The sequence below is a fragment of the Paralichthys olivaceus genome, chromosome 6, assembly GCF_024713975.1.
Source record: "Paralichthys olivaceus isolate ysfri-2021 chromosome 6, ASM2471397v2, whole genome shotgun sequence".
NCBI lineage: Eukaryota > Metazoa > Chordata > Actinopteri > Pleuronectiformes > Paralichthyidae > Paralichthys > Paralichthys olivaceus.
Window position 1 is genome coordinate 17,320,059 of NC_091098.1, and position 17,511 is coordinate 17,337,569.

General features: G+C 38.3%; 2 protein-coding genes across 2 annotated transcripts; both read right to left on the reverse strand.

Moving 5' to 3' along the window:
• Nucleotides 1-251: 251 nt before the first annotated feature.
• LOC109623861 (cytochrome P450 3A30-like) lies at nt 252-7,356 on the reverse strand. Its single transcript, XM_069526969.1, has 13 exons — nt 7,202-7,356; nt 4,424-4,517; nt 4,286-4,338; nt 4,088-4,187; nt 3,860-3,973; nt 3,659-3,747; nt 3,017-3,165; nt 2,802-2,929; nt 2,619-2,697; nt 1,865-2,025; nt 1,544-1,770; nt 963-1,125; nt 252-874 (listed from the first exon to the last, which is right to left on the reverse strand). The coding sequence occupies exons 1-13, from the start codon at nt 7,270-7,272 to the stop codon at nt 779-781; spliced, it is 1,524 nt and encodes a 507-aa protein (XP_069383070.1). The 5' UTR covers nt 7,273-7,356; the 3' UTR covers nt 252-778.
• Nucleotides 7,357-10,127: 2,771 nt separating this feature from the next.
• LOC138410528 (cytochrome P450 3A27-like) lies at nt 10,128-16,156 on the reverse strand. The gene is made up of 13 exons (XM_069526971.1): nt 16,007-16,156; nt 14,302-14,395; nt 14,164-14,216; nt 13,966-14,065; nt 13,734-13,847; nt 13,533-13,621; nt 12,891-13,039; nt 12,676-12,803; nt 12,493-12,571; nt 11,741-11,901; nt 11,420-11,646; nt 10,839-11,001; nt 10,128-10,750 (listed from the first exon to the last, which is right to left on the reverse strand). The coding sequence occupies exons 1-13, from the start codon at nt 16,075-16,077 to the stop codon at nt 10,655-10,657; spliced, it is 1,524 nt and encodes a 507-aa protein (XP_069383072.1). The 5' UTR covers nt 16,078-16,156; the 3' UTR covers nt 10,128-10,654.
• Between the last annotated feature and the right edge of the window lie 1,355 nt (nt 16,157-17,511).

Below are 17,511 nucleotides of genomic sequence, written 5' to 3' on the forward strand. Positions count from 1 at the left end.
TTCATGTAAAGCAAAGTTTCATATATAACCAGAAATGGCAAAGCCGCAGCAAATATCAGATGAAGCCCGGACCTGTCTTTGGACATTTGCATTTTGATCTCTAACTCAAAAAGAAAACCTCGCAACATGTCTGGATTAAATCCCTGAAGGGCAGAAGCCAGTGTGGACACGTACCTTCATGGGCTATGCTCCGGCCACATTAATTGTTCTGCCAGTCTAAAAGTTTATGTGAGAACAACAAGGAAACAGGCCCAGTTGCCAAACTTTTATTAAACTCTAAATATTGTGTGACAGTAGTTTAATATATAGTAAATATAGTATATAGAATTCATTAAACCTTTGTAATACTTGAAGTTTAACTGTACAATTATAAAGGAATTTAATTAAGGAAGTTAATATTAGAACAACTTACGGTAAAATACAGTCATCAGGACGACAAAAAAAATCAGCAAGGGTTTGTTTCATAGAACCAAATGTTGGTGTTATTGAAATGTAATTGAAATGATTAGTGAAAATGTACATGATTTGTAGGATGTAATCATTTTGAAAATGACTTAAATTATATAAATGTCTATATGTTGTTATTAATAACTGTCCATATCTAGTACTTTATTTCGTATGGAGTGATTTTTCCACGAACTTGAACTACAGTGAACTTATCTGAAGAATAGGAATATAATGTTTATGTTCTTTTTTCTAAAAGCGGTACATAAACTGGTGACTTGATTTTGAAGCAGGTTAGGGTCAGAGCTGCCCGGTAACTGCCTCACAATCAGAGTTAGATTGAAGGAGAATCATTGGCTCTGGGCTCCAGCTTCAGTTTGATGGGCACTGAAGGACTGGTAAAACCATCCACTCCCAGCTCCATCGGAATCTAGGAAAACAAAATGTTTCATAAATGAGTCTCTATCAAACTTCACATCCTGATTCAAACAACCACACTTAATAAAAAAATGTCTCACCTGTGTCTCCTTGCAGGTAATGAAGCTAAAATTCTGGAGGACCATGACTAAGGCCAGCTTCATCGACAAGAGAGCAAATCGCATTCCAATACAGTTCCTTGGTCCAGCTCCAAAGGGTAGGAAGGCATAGGGGTCGATGTTGTCTTTGTTCTCTTTGCTGAACCTGAAAAAAACATGAACAATTGTCAGTAAGTTGCATCATCTATACCGCTTTTCGCAGTTCAGTGATTGGCCTTACCCCACACTCACTTGAGGTCACTTTAGAAAAGAGAACAAGGACAAGGCTTAAAACAGTCCTGTACTTTGAAGGCCTTCCCATTACACAGTGTTTTTAACAAACTCATTCAGTGATCGACTAGCGATGCCTCAGTGTTCTACTGAACAACTAAGTAGATATTTTATTCCAGCAGCAGTCAGATTTTTTTAACACTTTTAGCTTTGGGTTGGATCCATGGCATCTGTCAGATGATAATTATGTTTTAAATGGCTTTTTATTGTTTTCATTATTGTGAAATCTACTGTGAATATAATGTATATATTTTGTTGTCTGCATTTAGTGGCAAATGAATCCAGTACAGTACCTTTCAGGTTTGAAGGCTTCAGGCTCAGGCCACAAAGCAGGGTCCCGGTGCAGAGTGTAAACTGGTATTATGATGACAGTTCCCTTTGGGACGGTCACTCCGTTCACTTCAACTGAGGCCTTCGTCATTCTCTCCAATCGACTGGCAATAGGATGCAGCCTCATTGACTCATTCACCACCATGTCCAGGTATTCCATCTGCATCACAGCTTCATAGGTGGGCTGACACTAGAGGAAGTCAATTTTAAAGTTGTAATGAGTTGGTAGCACAGAACCAGTTGCTTATTAGTTATAGTTATTTCTTTTTAAAAAGTCAAGAAACCTTTTCTGGGAAGGTTTCATCAATCTCCTTTTGCAAGGTCTTTTGGATGTGAGGATTGGTTGCCAGGTTGTAGGATATAAAACCAAGTGTGTTGCTGCTGGTTTCATAGCCAGCAAAGATGAATATCATGGCCTGAGACAGGATTTCATGATCAGTCAGCCCTGCAACACACACACATTGTAATTCAACTATTGCATTGTTACTTTTGTGACAAAACTTATGGACTATTGGGCAACACTGTGGTCTATTAAGGCTCAGAAAATATTTGCATTGGAAAAAATAGCAGAGAGCAGGGTATTGATGTCAAACCAGAGAGTGTGTCCACAAAACAAATCAGAAACACGTTTTTTTTTTACCAAACTTGGAGGAAATATTACTATAGGGTATTTCCAGATGATGATGTATGGAGCTGATCGGCTGCGAGGGAACGGGGGGATGACACATACAAACAGTTCTTTATTAGAGAACAGAGCCAATGTTAAGCTGAGACCTGCTAGCCTGCAGTATCTACGAAGTTTATAGTGAATGTTTGAACTTCAGCAGTCAAAGTGCTCTGACCAAGAAACCATCGCAATCATATGACAATATTTATAAGATGACATCTAAAGTTGATTATATGCTATAACACAAAGTTTTGATCCCTTCTCTCTGTTCATATGTAATATATATATAAAATGTAAAACTAAATGAGCTTAAGGTATGACTACAGACAGAACTATCAACTTAGATTTGTCCATCCAGTTTCTTTCTCTACCTTTTTGCAAACTGCTGTCGTTTTTATTCTTCTCTGAATCCTGAGAGTCCACCATCAGCTGCATGAAGTCCACTCTGTTCTGCCAGACAAAAAACACACAGTTGTTCAAGGGGAATCTAACGCAACATAAAGTTGTGAAACAAAAACTGCAGAAATTAAATCTGTGTATTTGCACTGAATTACTTTGTGGTCAGCCTTATTCCGGTCAGATTTTATCATCTGTAGGAAGCTGTAGAAGAAATTAGTCACTTCACTAGGGAAGAATGACAAATCCATCTTATCAAAGACTGCTCCCAAGAATGGAAACAAAACTGAAAGGAATAAGAAGAGATACAATAAATCTGGATGTCAAAGAGGACAAAATAGATATTCTGGTCACAGAATCGTGTTCAACATACTGATCAGCACAAGTAAAGGGTTCAGGAAGTTGAACTTGACCATTCTCTTGATGTTTGATACAAATGGATCAGAGGGACGATTGATGGAATCAATGTCCACGCTGAAAGCAGTGCCGGTCACAACATCCATACTGTACGGTCCAAATACTCTGAAAAAAAGATACGTAATTCCAATTGAGTAGAGTAATACCTACAATCCTTGAGTAAGAGAAAGTTAAACAAACAGGAAACTAATGAATCTCATCACAAAGAGTAAAGCTGTTTTCAGACATAACCTCTGGAGGATGTCCTGAGAATTGGGTCTGTGATGCAGACGCAGGCAGAGGCAGGGTGTAACGTGTATTCATCACACTGTGGACATTGTGTTTTTGTTTACAGCACACTGACACCAAAAGCTCTCTTGACATATTCACCAGTGTCTCACCAGAGATATTTGATTTCTTTTTATCTTTTTCATTTTGTCGTGTGTTAGATCTCATGTTAGTTCTCATATCAGCTCCTCCAGACTTGCTGTGGACTTAATAGTTGGGGGCTTACCGGACACAAAGTCTGGTGCTTGGACATTTGTGTTCACACATACAGCCCCTCTGGAGAATGCACAGGAGTTCAGTGCATGTCCTAAAGCAACTTAATATTACTCACTCTTTGACCTCAATGACTTCATCTGCCTCGACTTTCTTGTGAAGACTCTTGATCAGGTTACTTGAGTGTTTGAACATTATAGTGTACATCTGCTCCAAAGAAAACGATGAAAACATGAAATAGTCAAATATTTGCATACAGACCAGTTTTAGTGTGAATAATGCAAAAAACGTAGTACATAATGTAGTACACATTTTTAACCTCTTTCAGTCGGCCGCTGGTGAATGATGGCGAGAGCACATTGCGAATCCTCTTCCATTCCTCATCTTCTACTACTGATACAGCATCACGTAAAGGTCCGTTTAGGCCAAAATCCTAAACCACACACCCACAGAGGACGCAGCCATTAAATTTGGTTCAGTTATTGGTCTTGATGTATTAACTTGGGAAACTGCCCCCCCCCCCCTTTTCTTGTTTGCTTTTTCTTACCCGTCTGTTGGTGAAGACAGAATAACACTCCTTAACCAAGACTGTTTTGATCATGGCTGTGTCCATTATAGCCAAGAGAGGCTGTCTGCCATCGTAACACCTTGTAGTGCAACAGCAGATATTGAAGTGACTTGAATACAGCGTTGGACATCGCATGAGACGTGTACGATGTATTCTTAATTCATATCAAACACTTACCCCCACACCCTGCCATATTTCTTGAAGCAGTCCGTGTCAAAATTGTGGATACCCTGCAGAATAGAACGAGAGAAGAATCAAAAGTCAAAACCATCATCAGCAGAGTGTCAGCTTAGATCACTGGAAAACACGTCTCACCTTCCTGTACTCCAAAAATGTTCCAATAAAGGGCAAAGGTTTCGGTCCACGGATGCCTAACTTCTTAAAAACACCATATGGAGCATATCCATACCTGGGGATATAAAAAGCAGGAAACCGAGACCAAATCCATTATTACTGACATCATATATACCTATTTATTATTTTCACATATTATAAAAAAGTTTACAAATGTTTATATATATATATCTCTTTATGTCTTTTATGTAAATTCACTGTTGTAAAGTACTTTCAGCAGCATTTTATGTATGAGAAGTACAATTTAAATAAAGTTTTATTTGTGCATTGACTGTGTATTGATTTTTTTCTTTTTTTTCTCACATCTTCTCAAAATGTGAGAAAAACACTTTGCTTGTTTACTTACTTCATGCACTTTACTATCAAACACTATAAATCATGTCCTCATGTCTATTTGATCATATTATTGTTCCTGTAAGTTGCCTGAGTATTCTTTGATAGGTTCATCAGTCAAAACTCAACACTTGAAGCTCAAAGCTTCAACTAAGTTTGCATTTTCATCCTTTTTCTTTCATCTGCTGCATTTTCGCATCCACATAGGCTGGTTCACCCGAGTCTGTTGGAGCAGAAAGACCACAGGCTGTAGAGCAGAAGAAGTGGTCTGAACAGTTTCTGTGAATGCTTGCTTGATACTTTCTCCTACCAACAGAACACCTTTGGACATTTCCACGTTACATAAGCAGGATATTTTAACTTGTGAAAGCACTGGTAATAAAGCTCCATTGAGTTCCATTTAAGTGCCCAATGACTCATTTCAGTGAGTCAGCATATGCAATATATCCCAAACCAGCCATTGTTAGTGTTAATAATTACACTTGTGTTCCTCCTGCTATTGCGTATTAATAAATTGCTGCTGTCGAACGAACCCATTGAAATTGATTACAGCCTTTATTATCTTATCAGCTATGCCTGTATGTGACCATTAACATATCTGCCTTGGGACAGGTTTATTAAGTGTCCATCCATTTAAAGTCCCCTGTACACTTATGGTACCCTCACACATAGTGATATTAATTATTGTTTGGATGATTAGAGGTCGTCTGAGACCTCAACTGTAAACTTAACAAATTAAAAGGTAAATGGTCTGTATTTATAGAGCTTCTGGTCTTGATGACTCAAAGCTCTCTACAGTACTGTTTGTCAGCAGACACACATTCATAAAGTGCATCTATGCTCAGCACTTTTTTCTATGAGGGGCCATTCAGGGTTCAGCATCTTGCCTTCGGACACTTCGGTATGCAGATGGGAAAGACTGGGATCAAACCACCAACCTTCAGCTCCACTCCACGATCATTACTGTGCAGACTCTGGCTCCAAATTAAATTAAAAGGGCAAGATTGACTGAATCAGGGATAATTTTGCTTCAATTTTGTACAAAGGGAGGAAGTGGAGACACATTGTCTTTATATCCAGTCTATGGCATGCTATCGAAATTAAATCAACCAAAAGTTATTTTAACAGCCACCTTTAAGGCTCTTTACAATACATTGAATGAATCAGTATGCATTTGACCATTTAAAAATATTTATAGTATGATATTATGATCCATTTTAGAGCCTATATAGAAAATATGTAGTTTATACTACATGTTTTGTTTAATTTGGACACATTACATTCATCTGTACTCCTCATCTGTGGGCTATCTTTAGTCCAGTAACATCATCACGAGTGCCTTCATCTACTCCAGGGTTTTGTATTGTTTGAGTATCAATAAGTCAATAGTTGTTTGTCCTTGATTTCTCAAACTTTGATATGTGTATTTGTCTATTACAAATAAAACTCATCTGACCCATTAGCTCCGAAAATTAAATTCTAAATCACACTCCAAACTCAACAGCTTTTAAATTTATCCTCCATCTCAATTTAGTCATTTCATGTTAGTGATGTGACTTAAAGGATAGATAGATAGATAGATAGATAGATAGATAGATAGATAGATAGATAGATAGATAGATACCAAAGGAAATTCAAGTAACGGGGATATTTTGGTTTAGAAATACATTGATGGAATAGGAAACTTAGGGGCACACATAAATAATACTATTTAAACAAATGTTTTTTTTAATTTGATTCTCTTGAGAATTATCCAGTATTTATTAATTACGTATTTATGTGAAAATGTGTCTGACTACATGAAAAATCAGATCTTACTTATCTTAATCATTTTATAATGTTTTATTTTGTTTTAACTTTTTCTGTCGATACATTTTCCGACCAGCGTGTCCAGAACAAATCTGAAGGGGGAAAGGTCGAGAGAGCAAGGACGCTTCCTGTCGATACATTTTCTTTTCAAGTGTGTTTGTGTGCAAGTGTGTGTGTGTGTTTGAAAAGAACGAGGGGCCAGAGAAAAGGACCCCAGCACTCGGTTGTACATCGACCAAATCTATGTCAATATGTAAATGAGAATATTCCCCACAAACCCTCCACCCTGGCGCGATTTCCTTTTTTCCCTCACAAACTTATTTTTATAATTTTGCAACAATGTTTAACTTATAGGATATTATGTGCTCTAGTGCTGTGTGATCTTCAAATTGCTTGGGTGACTCAAACGTTACATTTTTCACACAAGACCTCACAACGTCAAATAAACCTCAGATAAATAATGTGCAGAAACTCTCACACAGCCTCCTACAAAGGACTGTAAGAAAAGGAGCCAGATTCATTGTTTCCGGTTTTGTGCAGCAATGTTTGGTGAACTCTGCAGATCCGGAGGACAAACACAAACAGACTCATACTCACACTGCGATGAGAGTGATGAGGAACACTATTAACATCCAGGTTTCGATGGAAAAGTCCGGAAAGTAGCCCATCGTGCGTCCTGCTGTGAGTCCTGAGCTCTGCGCTCCGTCACTCCTTCTCTCGGTTGAGGTGTGTGAGCTGCACAGAGGAGGAGCCACAGTTAAAAACATGTTGCATAACTTCTTATCTCCACCATCAGTGCGTGCTGGCCCGGTCCAGGTCTACTAAACACTGAACTGCACCTTTCTCCCACTTAACAACATAATGGTAGACAGCATTGCAGCAAAATCCAATACAATTGAAGTAAATAGAGACCAATTCTTCAAATGTTCAAAATAAAAATAAAAAAAACATAAAATGCCTCCATACAAAATAAATCCATTCTTTTGTTACAAATTTTCTTTTTTTCTTTTGAGATATTTGCACGAGGAAGATGCACAAGGTCGTACTGTATAGTACTGGTATTTATTTGAGTAAACAGGACTACTTCTATACAAGGAAAGTGTCATATTTATGGCCATATTCAAGGAAGAGCCTACGTAAAAACATTGTGCAGTAGTAGCTGCTCCTCTGCAGAACGTTTTGTTGAACTGAAAAGATACATTTTGTGCATTGAACAGATGTAAATATTAATTGATATTAATGTGAATATTGTGCATTGAATAGATAAAGTTGCATAACTACCTTTCTTTGTGTATATGCTCTCACATTGAGCCTTTGATAGAAATTGCAAAAATCCTAAATATGGCCCTCCTAAGTGGGTTTCTTGGAATATATCAGGGTGGTAGATCTCGGCTTAAATTCAGAAGTCATCTAGGGCTCGAAAAGATTTGTGACCACTGCTTTAAATAGACAGGGATGGACAGAGAGTTTGAGAGACAGAAACAGAGCAGGGAAAATTTTATATTTATTTTTTTTAAAAGCATTTATTTTCTAATAAATAAGGAAAATCTCAACATAACATTATTTCCAGATCACACAGAGATAAAAAAAATGTTTTAAAAAGGTCCCACAAAAACACAGAGTTAAAAACCAGCTGCCCCTCAACAACAGAACAAACAGCTTTGGTGAAACACCACTGAGACAGAAACCCTTCTTCATCAAGAGAGTAGAATCTAATATCTGTTCCTACTCTTTTCTTATTAAAGACACAAACATTGACAGCAGCTTCTCATCTGTTTTTTTCTGCTATTGTAAATGGACAGTTTGGCCTGTCCCAATACAAAATTTAACAGCTGCCCCTTCTCTGAATTTTCTTTTCAGACCAACTCTCACTACAGTTTCCACACATGGTTTAAAATGTTTTAAACAAAAACTCAAGTATTTCACAAAGTGCCCTTTTCTCCCACTCAGCTTCCCCTTGTTTACAGTTTAAACACAGTATTTATACAGAGCTCTCCCATTCAACATGTGCAGGTCTGCAGCTGCAGCAGTTTTACAGTCCAACAATGGTCGATCCTGTCTGGTCTATTTTGACACCCAGGTCAGGGAACAGATCTCTTATATCAGTTCAGAGTCTCTGCTCCTGCACAATAATCCAATAATTTGCCTGCATCTTCCTTTGGCAGGTAAAGTACACTCTGACAAAATTTCGATAAATATCTTTTGAGTTACATTAAAAAATCTTAAAAATTTAAATTGAAAATGTCTAGTATGAAACTGTTTAATTCATGTCTGTTTATTCCTCTTTGCACAGTAGCACAGGATTAGATCTATATGCTAAGCAGTTTGGGGATAATTTGGGTGCAGTACTGAAGAACGACTCTAGAGGGAGGAGTCCGTAACTAAAAGGTGTGTGTAATTAACATTTGGGCCAAACTGTGGAACCTTTCTGAAACTCAGGGAATAACAACTTCATATAACTTCATATGGTAAGGAGGCTTTTTAGAGGCAAACAAAGTGAGGACCGGCCAAAATGTCCTCACTTCCCTCACTCTGTTGGTTAACAACTAATGCGGGTCCTCACTATGTAGCAACTGCACACACACACACACACAGTTTTGTTATCTGAGGTAGTTTAGTTGTCAGTGTAGGCATAACACTCTCTGTGCGTCACCTGATATCTCAAAATCAGCGTCCATGGAAAATCATTCCCACATTCCAGGGATGCTCACACCATGGGAATTGTCACTCAAGAGCAAAATCCCTGAATCCCACTCTGACCCGCTAATTTGACAAAGCTGGTGTCTGGTTAGTGTTAAGACAAATGGCCCAATGCTGCTCATGTCACACAGGTAGAAAACAAAGTCTGGTTTAAACTTAAACTCAATCTGGCTGATGAACCAGTAAGGACTCAGTGCTGATGTGCTCTCCGTGCAGGACACACTGCTCGGTGCCTCCACAGGAATAAATGATGGTAGTGGTTGCTCAGGAACAGCAGCTTCCACCTGCCACCCTGTTGGTCCTTTGTCTGACACAAGAGGCTGCTGTTATTATCATTATTATTATTTTCCAGTGCTGGCAACATTCAGCTCAATTGGTAAAGTATTGCAAACATCACAAAATCAACACATTAGCCTTCATGTGTATAGATTGCCTGGAGTGATAATGGTGAAATCAATACCATACACACCCATAAGGCTGAAAATGAACTCAACACAGGACCCCTGCTGGATCTCAGCGCTTCTTACTCATCCTCACTCATCTAAATTTGTCTGGTATTATCATTTACCAGTTTCATGTAAAGCAAAGTCTCATATATAACCAGAAATGGCAAAGCCGCAGCAAATACCAGTTGATGTCTGCACCTGTCTTTGGACATTTGCATTTTGATCTCTAACTCAAAAAGAAAACCTCGCAACATGTCTGGATTAAATCCCTGAAGGGCAGAAGCCAGTGTGGACACGTACCTTCATGGGCTATGCTCCGGCCACATTAATTGTTCTGCCAGTCCAAAAGTTTATGTGAGAACAACAAGGAAACAGGCCCAGTTGCCAAACTTTTATTAAACTCTCAATATTGTGTGACAGTAGTTTAATATATAGTAAATATAGTATATAGAATTCATTAAACCTTTGTAATACTTGAAGTTTAACTGTACAATTATAAAGGAATTTAATTAAGGAAGTTAATATTAGAACAACTTACGGTAAAATACAGTCATCAGGACGACAAAAAAAATCAGCAAGGGTTTGTTTCATAGAACCAAATGTTGGTGTTATTGAAATATAATTGAAATGATTAGTGAAAATGTACATGATTTGTAGGATGTAATCATTTTGAAAATGACTTAAATTATATAAATGTCTATATGTTGTTATTAATAACTGTCCATATCTAGTACTTTATTTCGTATGGAGTGATTTTTCCACAAACTTGAAATACAGTGAACTTATCTGAAGAATAGGAATATAATGTTTATGTTCTTTTTTCTAAAAGCGGTACATAAACTGGTGACTTGATTTTGAAGCAGGTTAGGGTCAGAGCTGCCCGGTAACTGCCTCACAATCAGAGTTAGATTGAAGGAGAATCATTGGCTCTGGGCTCCAGCTTCAGTTTGATGGGCACTGAAGGACTGGTAAAACCATCCACTCCCAGCTCCATCGGAATCTAGGAAAACAAAATGTTTCATAAATGAGTCTCTATCAAACTTCACATCCTGATTCAAACAACCACACTTAATAAAAAAATGTCTCACCTGTGTCTCCTTGCAGGTAATGAAGCTAAAATTCTGGAGGACCATGACTAAGGCCAGCTTCATCGACAAGAGAGCAAATCGCATTCCAATACAGTTCCTTGGTCCAGCTCCAAAGGGTAGGAAGGCATAGGGGTCGATGTTGTCTTTGTTCTCTTTGCTGAACCTGAAAAAAACATGAACAATTGTCAGTAAGTTGCATCATCTATACCGCTTTTCGCAGTTCAGTGATTGGCCTTACCCCACACTCACTTGAGGTCACTTTAGAAAAGAGAACAAGGACAAGGCTTAAAACAGTCCTGTACTTTGAAGGCCTTCCCATTACACAGTGTTTTTAACAAACTCATTCAGTGATCGACTAGCGATGCCTCAGTGTTCTACTGAACAACTAAGTAGATATTTTATTCCAGCAGCAGTCAGATTTTTTAAACACTTTTAGCTTTGGGTTGGATCCATGGCATCTGTCAGATGATAATTATGTTTTAAATGGCTTTTTATTGTTTTCATTATTGTGAAATCTACTGTGAATATAATGTATATATTTTGTTGTCTGCATTTAGTGGCAAATGAATCCAGTACAGTACCTTTCAGGTTTGAAGGCTTCAGGCTCAGGCCACAAAGCAGGGTCCCGGTGCAGAGTGTAAACTGGTATCACAATGACAGTTCCCTTTGGGACGGTCACTCCGTTCACTTCAACTGAGGCCTTCGTCATTCTCTCCAATCGATTGGCAATAGGATACAGCCTCATTGACTCATTCACCACCATGTCCAGGTATTCCATCTGCATCACAGCTTCATAGGTGGGCTGACACTAGAGGAAGTCAATTTTAAAGTTGTAATGAGTTGGTAGCACAGAACCAGTTGCTTATTAGTTATAGTTATTTCTTTTTAAAAAGTCAAGAAACCTTTTCTGGGAAGGTTTCATCAATCTCCTTTTGCAAGGTCTTTTGGATGTGAGGATTGGTTGCCAGGTTGTAGGATGTAAAGCTAAGTGTGCTGCTGCTGGTTTCATAGCCAGCAAAGATGAATATCATGGCCTGAGACAGGATTTCATGATCAGTCAGCCCTGCAACACACACACATTGTAATTCAACTATTGCATTGTTACTTTTGTGACAAAACTTATGGACTATTGGGCAACACTGTGGTCTATTAAGGCTCAGAAAATATTTGCATTGGAAAAAATAGCAGAGAGCAGGGTATTGATGTCAAACCAGAGAGTGTGTCCACAAAACAAATCAGAAACACGTTTTTTTTACCAAACTTGGAGGAAATATTACTATAGGGTATTTCCAGATGATGATGTATGGAGCTGATCGGCTGCGAGGGAACGGGGGGATGACACATACAAACAGTTCTTTATTAGAGAACAGAGCCAATGTTAAGCTGAGACCTGCTAGCCTGCAGTATCTACGAAGTTTATACTGAATGTTTGAACTTCAGCAGTCAAAGTGCTCTGACCAAGAAACCATCGCAATCATATGACAATATTTATAAGATGACATCTAAAGTTGATTATATGCTATAACACAAAGTTTTGATCCCTTCTCTCTGTTCATATGTAATATATATATAAAATGTAAAACTAAATGAGCTTAAGGTATGACTACAGACAGAACTATCAACTTAGATTTGTCCATCCAGTTTCTTTCTCTACCTTTTTGCAAACTGCTGTCGTTTTTATTCTTCTCTGAATCCTGAGAGTCCACCATCAGCTGCATGAAGTCCACTCTGTTCTGCCAGACAAACAACACACAGTTGTTCAAGGGGAATCTAACGCAACAAAAAATTGTGAAACAAAAACTGCAGAAATTAAATCTGTGTATTTGCACTGAATTACTTTGTGGTCAGCCTTATTCCGGTCAGATTTTATCATCTGTAGGAAGCTGTAGAAGAAATTAGTCACTTCACTAGGGAAGAATGACAAATCCATCTTATCAAAGACTGCTCCCAAGAATGGAAACAAAACTGAAAGGAATAAGAAGAGATACAATAAATCTGGATGTCAAAGAGGACAAAATAGATATTCTGGTCACAGAATCGTGTTCAACATACTGATCAGCACAAGTAAAGGGTTCAGGAAGTTGAACTTGACCATTCTCTTGATGTTTGATACAAATGGATCAGAGGGACGATTGATGGAATCAATGTCCACGCTGAAAGCAGTGCTGGTCACAACATCCATACTGTACGGTCCAAATACTCTGAAAAAAAGATACGTAATTCCAATTGAGTAGAGTAATACCTACAATCCTTGAGTAAGAGAAAGTTAAACAAACAGGAAACTAATGAATCTCATCACAAAGAGTAAAGCTGTTTTCAGACATAACCTCTGGAGGATGTCCTGAGAATTGGGTCTGTGATGCAGACGCAGGCAGAGGCAGGGTGTAACGTGTATTCATCACACTGTGGACATTGTGTTTTTGTTTACAGCACACTGACACCAAAAGCTCTCTTGACATATTCACCAGTGTCTCACCAGAGATATTTGATTTCTTTTTATCTTTTTCATTTTGTCGTGTGTTAGATCTCATGTTAGTTCTCATATCAGCTCCTCCAGACTTTCTGTGGACTTAATAGTTGGGGGCTTACCGGACACAAAGTCTGGTGCTTGGACATTTGTGTTCACACATACAGCCCCTCTGGAGAATGCACAGGAGTTCAGTGCATGTCCTAAAGCAACTTAATATTACTCACTCTTTGACCTCAATGACTTCATCTGCCTCGACTTTCTTGTGAAGACTCTTGATCAGGTTACTTGAGTGTTTGAACATTATAGTGTACATCTGCTCCAAAGAAAACGATGAAAACATGAAATAGTCAAATATTTGCATACAGACCAGTTTTAGTGTGAATAATGCAAAAAACGTAGTACATAATGTAGTACACATTTTTAACCTCTTTCAGTCGGCCGCTGGTGAATGATGGCGAGAGCACATTGCGAATCCTCTTCCATTCCTCATCTTCTACTACTGATACAGCATCACGTAAAGGTCCGTTTAGGCCAAAATCCTAAACCACACACCCACAGAGGACGCAGCCATTAAATTTGGTTCAGTTATTGGTCTTGATGTATTAACTTGGGAAACTGCCCCCCCCCCCCCCCCTTTTCTTGTTTGCTTTTTCTTACCCGTCTGTTGGTGAAGACAGAATAACACTCCTTAACCAAGACTGTTTTGATCATGGCTGTGTCCATTATAGCCAAGAGAGGCTGTCTGCCATCGTAAGACCTTGTAGTGCAACAGCAGATATTGAAGTGACTTGAATACAGCGTTGGACATCGCATGAGACGTGTACGATGTATTCTTAATTCATATCAAACACTTACCCCCACACCCTGCCATATTTCTTGAAGCAGTCCGTGTCAAAATTGTGGATACCCTGCAGAATAGAACGAGAGAAGAATCAAAAGTCAAATCCATAATCAGCAGAGTGTCAGCTTAGATCACTGGAAAACGCGTCTCACCTTCCTGTACTCCAGAAATGTTCCAATAAAGGGCAAAGGTTTGGGTCCATTGATGCCTAACTTCTTAAAAACACCATATGGAGCATATCCATACCTGGGGATATAAAAAGCAGGAAATCGAGACCAAATCCATACTTAAGGCTTATTATATATATATGTTTACATATCATTAAAATATGTTTTTATGTTAGTTGAATATCTTTTATGTAAATTGACCGTTGTTAAGCACTTTCAACTGTATGTATGTATGAAAGGTAAAATGTAAATATAGTTGAAATAAAGAAAAGACTGCATGGTTCAGCAGACTGTATATATACTGTAGATGTACAAAATGACCAAATTATAATGATGCTCCCCCGAGTGACAGGTCAAAAACCCCACCTCCTCCGTGAATTTGGTTTAAATTAAGTACATGATGCTGACAACACGGCAAACATCATGACTGACAGCTGAGACTGACTCGGGATTGGTCGAGCACGAGTACAGACAGGACCTCGATACCTCAGCTCCACTCCACAATTATTACTGCGCAGACTCTGGCTCCAAATTAAAGGGGCAAGATGGCAGCATCAGGGTTAATTTGGCTTCATTTTTGTACAAAAGGAAGAAGTGGAGACACATTTTTTTATATGCAGTCTATGGCATGCTATCTAAATTAAATTTCCTAATGCAGATTTAACAGCCACCTTTAAGGCTCTTTACAATACATTGACTGAATCAGTATGCATGTTTTCAATCCAGCATTGCAATTGAAAGAAAAATTCTTTAAAATTCATTAGTAAACAAAACATACTTATTTCCTACATATTTATTTTTAGACATATTTGGTTAATTGGCTGATCTATATGTACACACCCTTGCAGCACCCACACAAGCGTGTGTATATCTTATCTCAATTATGTCATTTCATGTTAGTGATGTGACTTAAAGGAACAAGGGGCTAATTTGGTTGAGAAATCGAGAGGTAGAATAGAAAACTCAATCTCTCGGAGATTTATCTAGTATTTATTAACTACATCTTTATGTGAGAAAGTGTCCACATGAGAATGTAAGATGAGAAAAATCTGATCTTATTTTAATCATTTTACCTTGTGTTTTGTTTTAAGATTTAGTTTGAACTCTTTTCTCATCCGTAACATTGTTTAACTTCTGAGCTCTAGTGTTGTGTGATCTTCACATTGCTTTGAAATTGTTTCATATTTTTTGCTTTTTAACTTTAACTACACTTAGTTTTCCCTCGCTCTTGCTGAGGGTTAAGGATATGGATTGTGAACATGGATTGTTTGCATTTGATTGATTTATTGCGACTACTACTACTACTACTAATATTATTATTATTATTATTATGTGACAATAAAGACTTAGAATATCAGCCTTAAAATATAAACAAATATGAATTCATAAATAGGTTTTGCGATAATAACAAGCCTTGACTCAGTGTCTTCAGCCACTGAAAACAACGTTGACAGTGTTGCTGTGTTTTCCACTTTAAACGTGGTGGACTCAAACCTTACAGTTTTCACACATGGACTCACAACGTCAAATAAACGTCAGATAAATAGTGCACTGAAACTAAAAACTCTCACACAGCCTCCTACAAAGGACTGTAAGAAAAGGAGCCAGATTCATTGTTTCCGGTTTTGGGCAGCAATGTTTGGTGAACTCTGCAGATCCGGAGGACAAACACAAACAGACTCATACTCACACTGCGATGAGAGTGATGAGGAACACTATTAATGTCCAGGTTTCGATGGAAAAGTCCGGAAAGTAGCCCATCGTGCGTCCTGCTGTGCGTCCTGCTGTGAGTCCTGAGCTCTGCGCTCGGTCACTGCTTCTCTGGGTTGAGGTGTGTGAGCTGCACAGAGGAGGAGCCACAGTTAAAAACATGTTGCATAACTTCTTATCGTCACCATCAGTGCGTGCTGGCCCGGTCCAGGTCAACTGAACACTGAACTGCACCTTTCTCCCACTTAAAGAGATAGTTCACCCAAAAAATGAAAATTCACTCACTATCTACCCACCACATGCCGATGGAGGGGTGGGTGAAGTGTTCGGGGTAAACAGAGTTGCAGCCAAATCCAATACAATTCTAATTTAACTCGAAACTGGGTCATTTTACAAGTTTTAGCCTAAATGGCCGCTGTTATCCTCCACCTAGTTACTGCAGCAGTCATCAGTGGACACTTAGGCAATCAACGTGGAATTGAATTTGAATGTCGGGGCTTCCAGACACTTGATGACACCACAGGATTTGAAGAATCGCTCGTCATTTACTTTATTGTATTAGTTTTGGCTGCAATGCTATTTACCCCTTAAACTCCTACAGTGTTTTGTGGACACTTCACCCACCCCTCCATCGGCATACTGGTGAGTAGGTTAGGAGGGAATTTTTTTTTTCCGGTGAACTATCCAGAAAAAAGACTATACTTAGAGGAGCATGACACAGCTATTAGTTTCTTTGTGCCAAAAAATGAAATAAAATAATAATCTGGGACAGGGCACTTTGTTATCTGGGACACTTGTTTTAGGATTTAAAAAAGCCTAAATCACCTTGCTTTGTGCATGTCAAGCTCACTATCACCATTTTTTTAAAAGCATTATTAAAAAATATCAGAAAGATGTATAAGAATATTAAATTTTATCAAATTATGACATACATTATCTCTCTGGACCTTAAAAATGATAGAGAAAGCCAACAGTTCCTACAACAAGCAAGCACTTTGGCGACTGTGCTGAAAACTGGCAGAACCAGATTCATTGTAGGCAGCTACCTGCGTGAACCGGTTGGGGAATTCATCTTGAATAGAATGTATAATTATCCTGAATTGATCATGAACTCATGTTTCAAAGAGCATTTCTTGGTGGGAACACAGGTGTGACCGTGATAAGACCTCCCTTGAAATCACTACTATCACTACAGTCCCATAACTCATATTCACAGGCATGGCATCTACAGTTTCCAGATTCACCCAAACCATAATTCTCCTTGATTTCACCCACACTGGTGGACCTGAACTACATTTCAATACTTAGAGGTCAAATATGACCCGAAACAGCTTCAATGTACAAAATGATGCAGCACCTTTACAAAAGTAGAATTTCTTTTTAAATATTTCGAATTTTTTTGTGTCATGAAATTCATGCTAAAAAAATACATTTAGGTTATTTGCATTTTTAATTTCATTTAGTTTTTTTTATTGTGTTTATCAT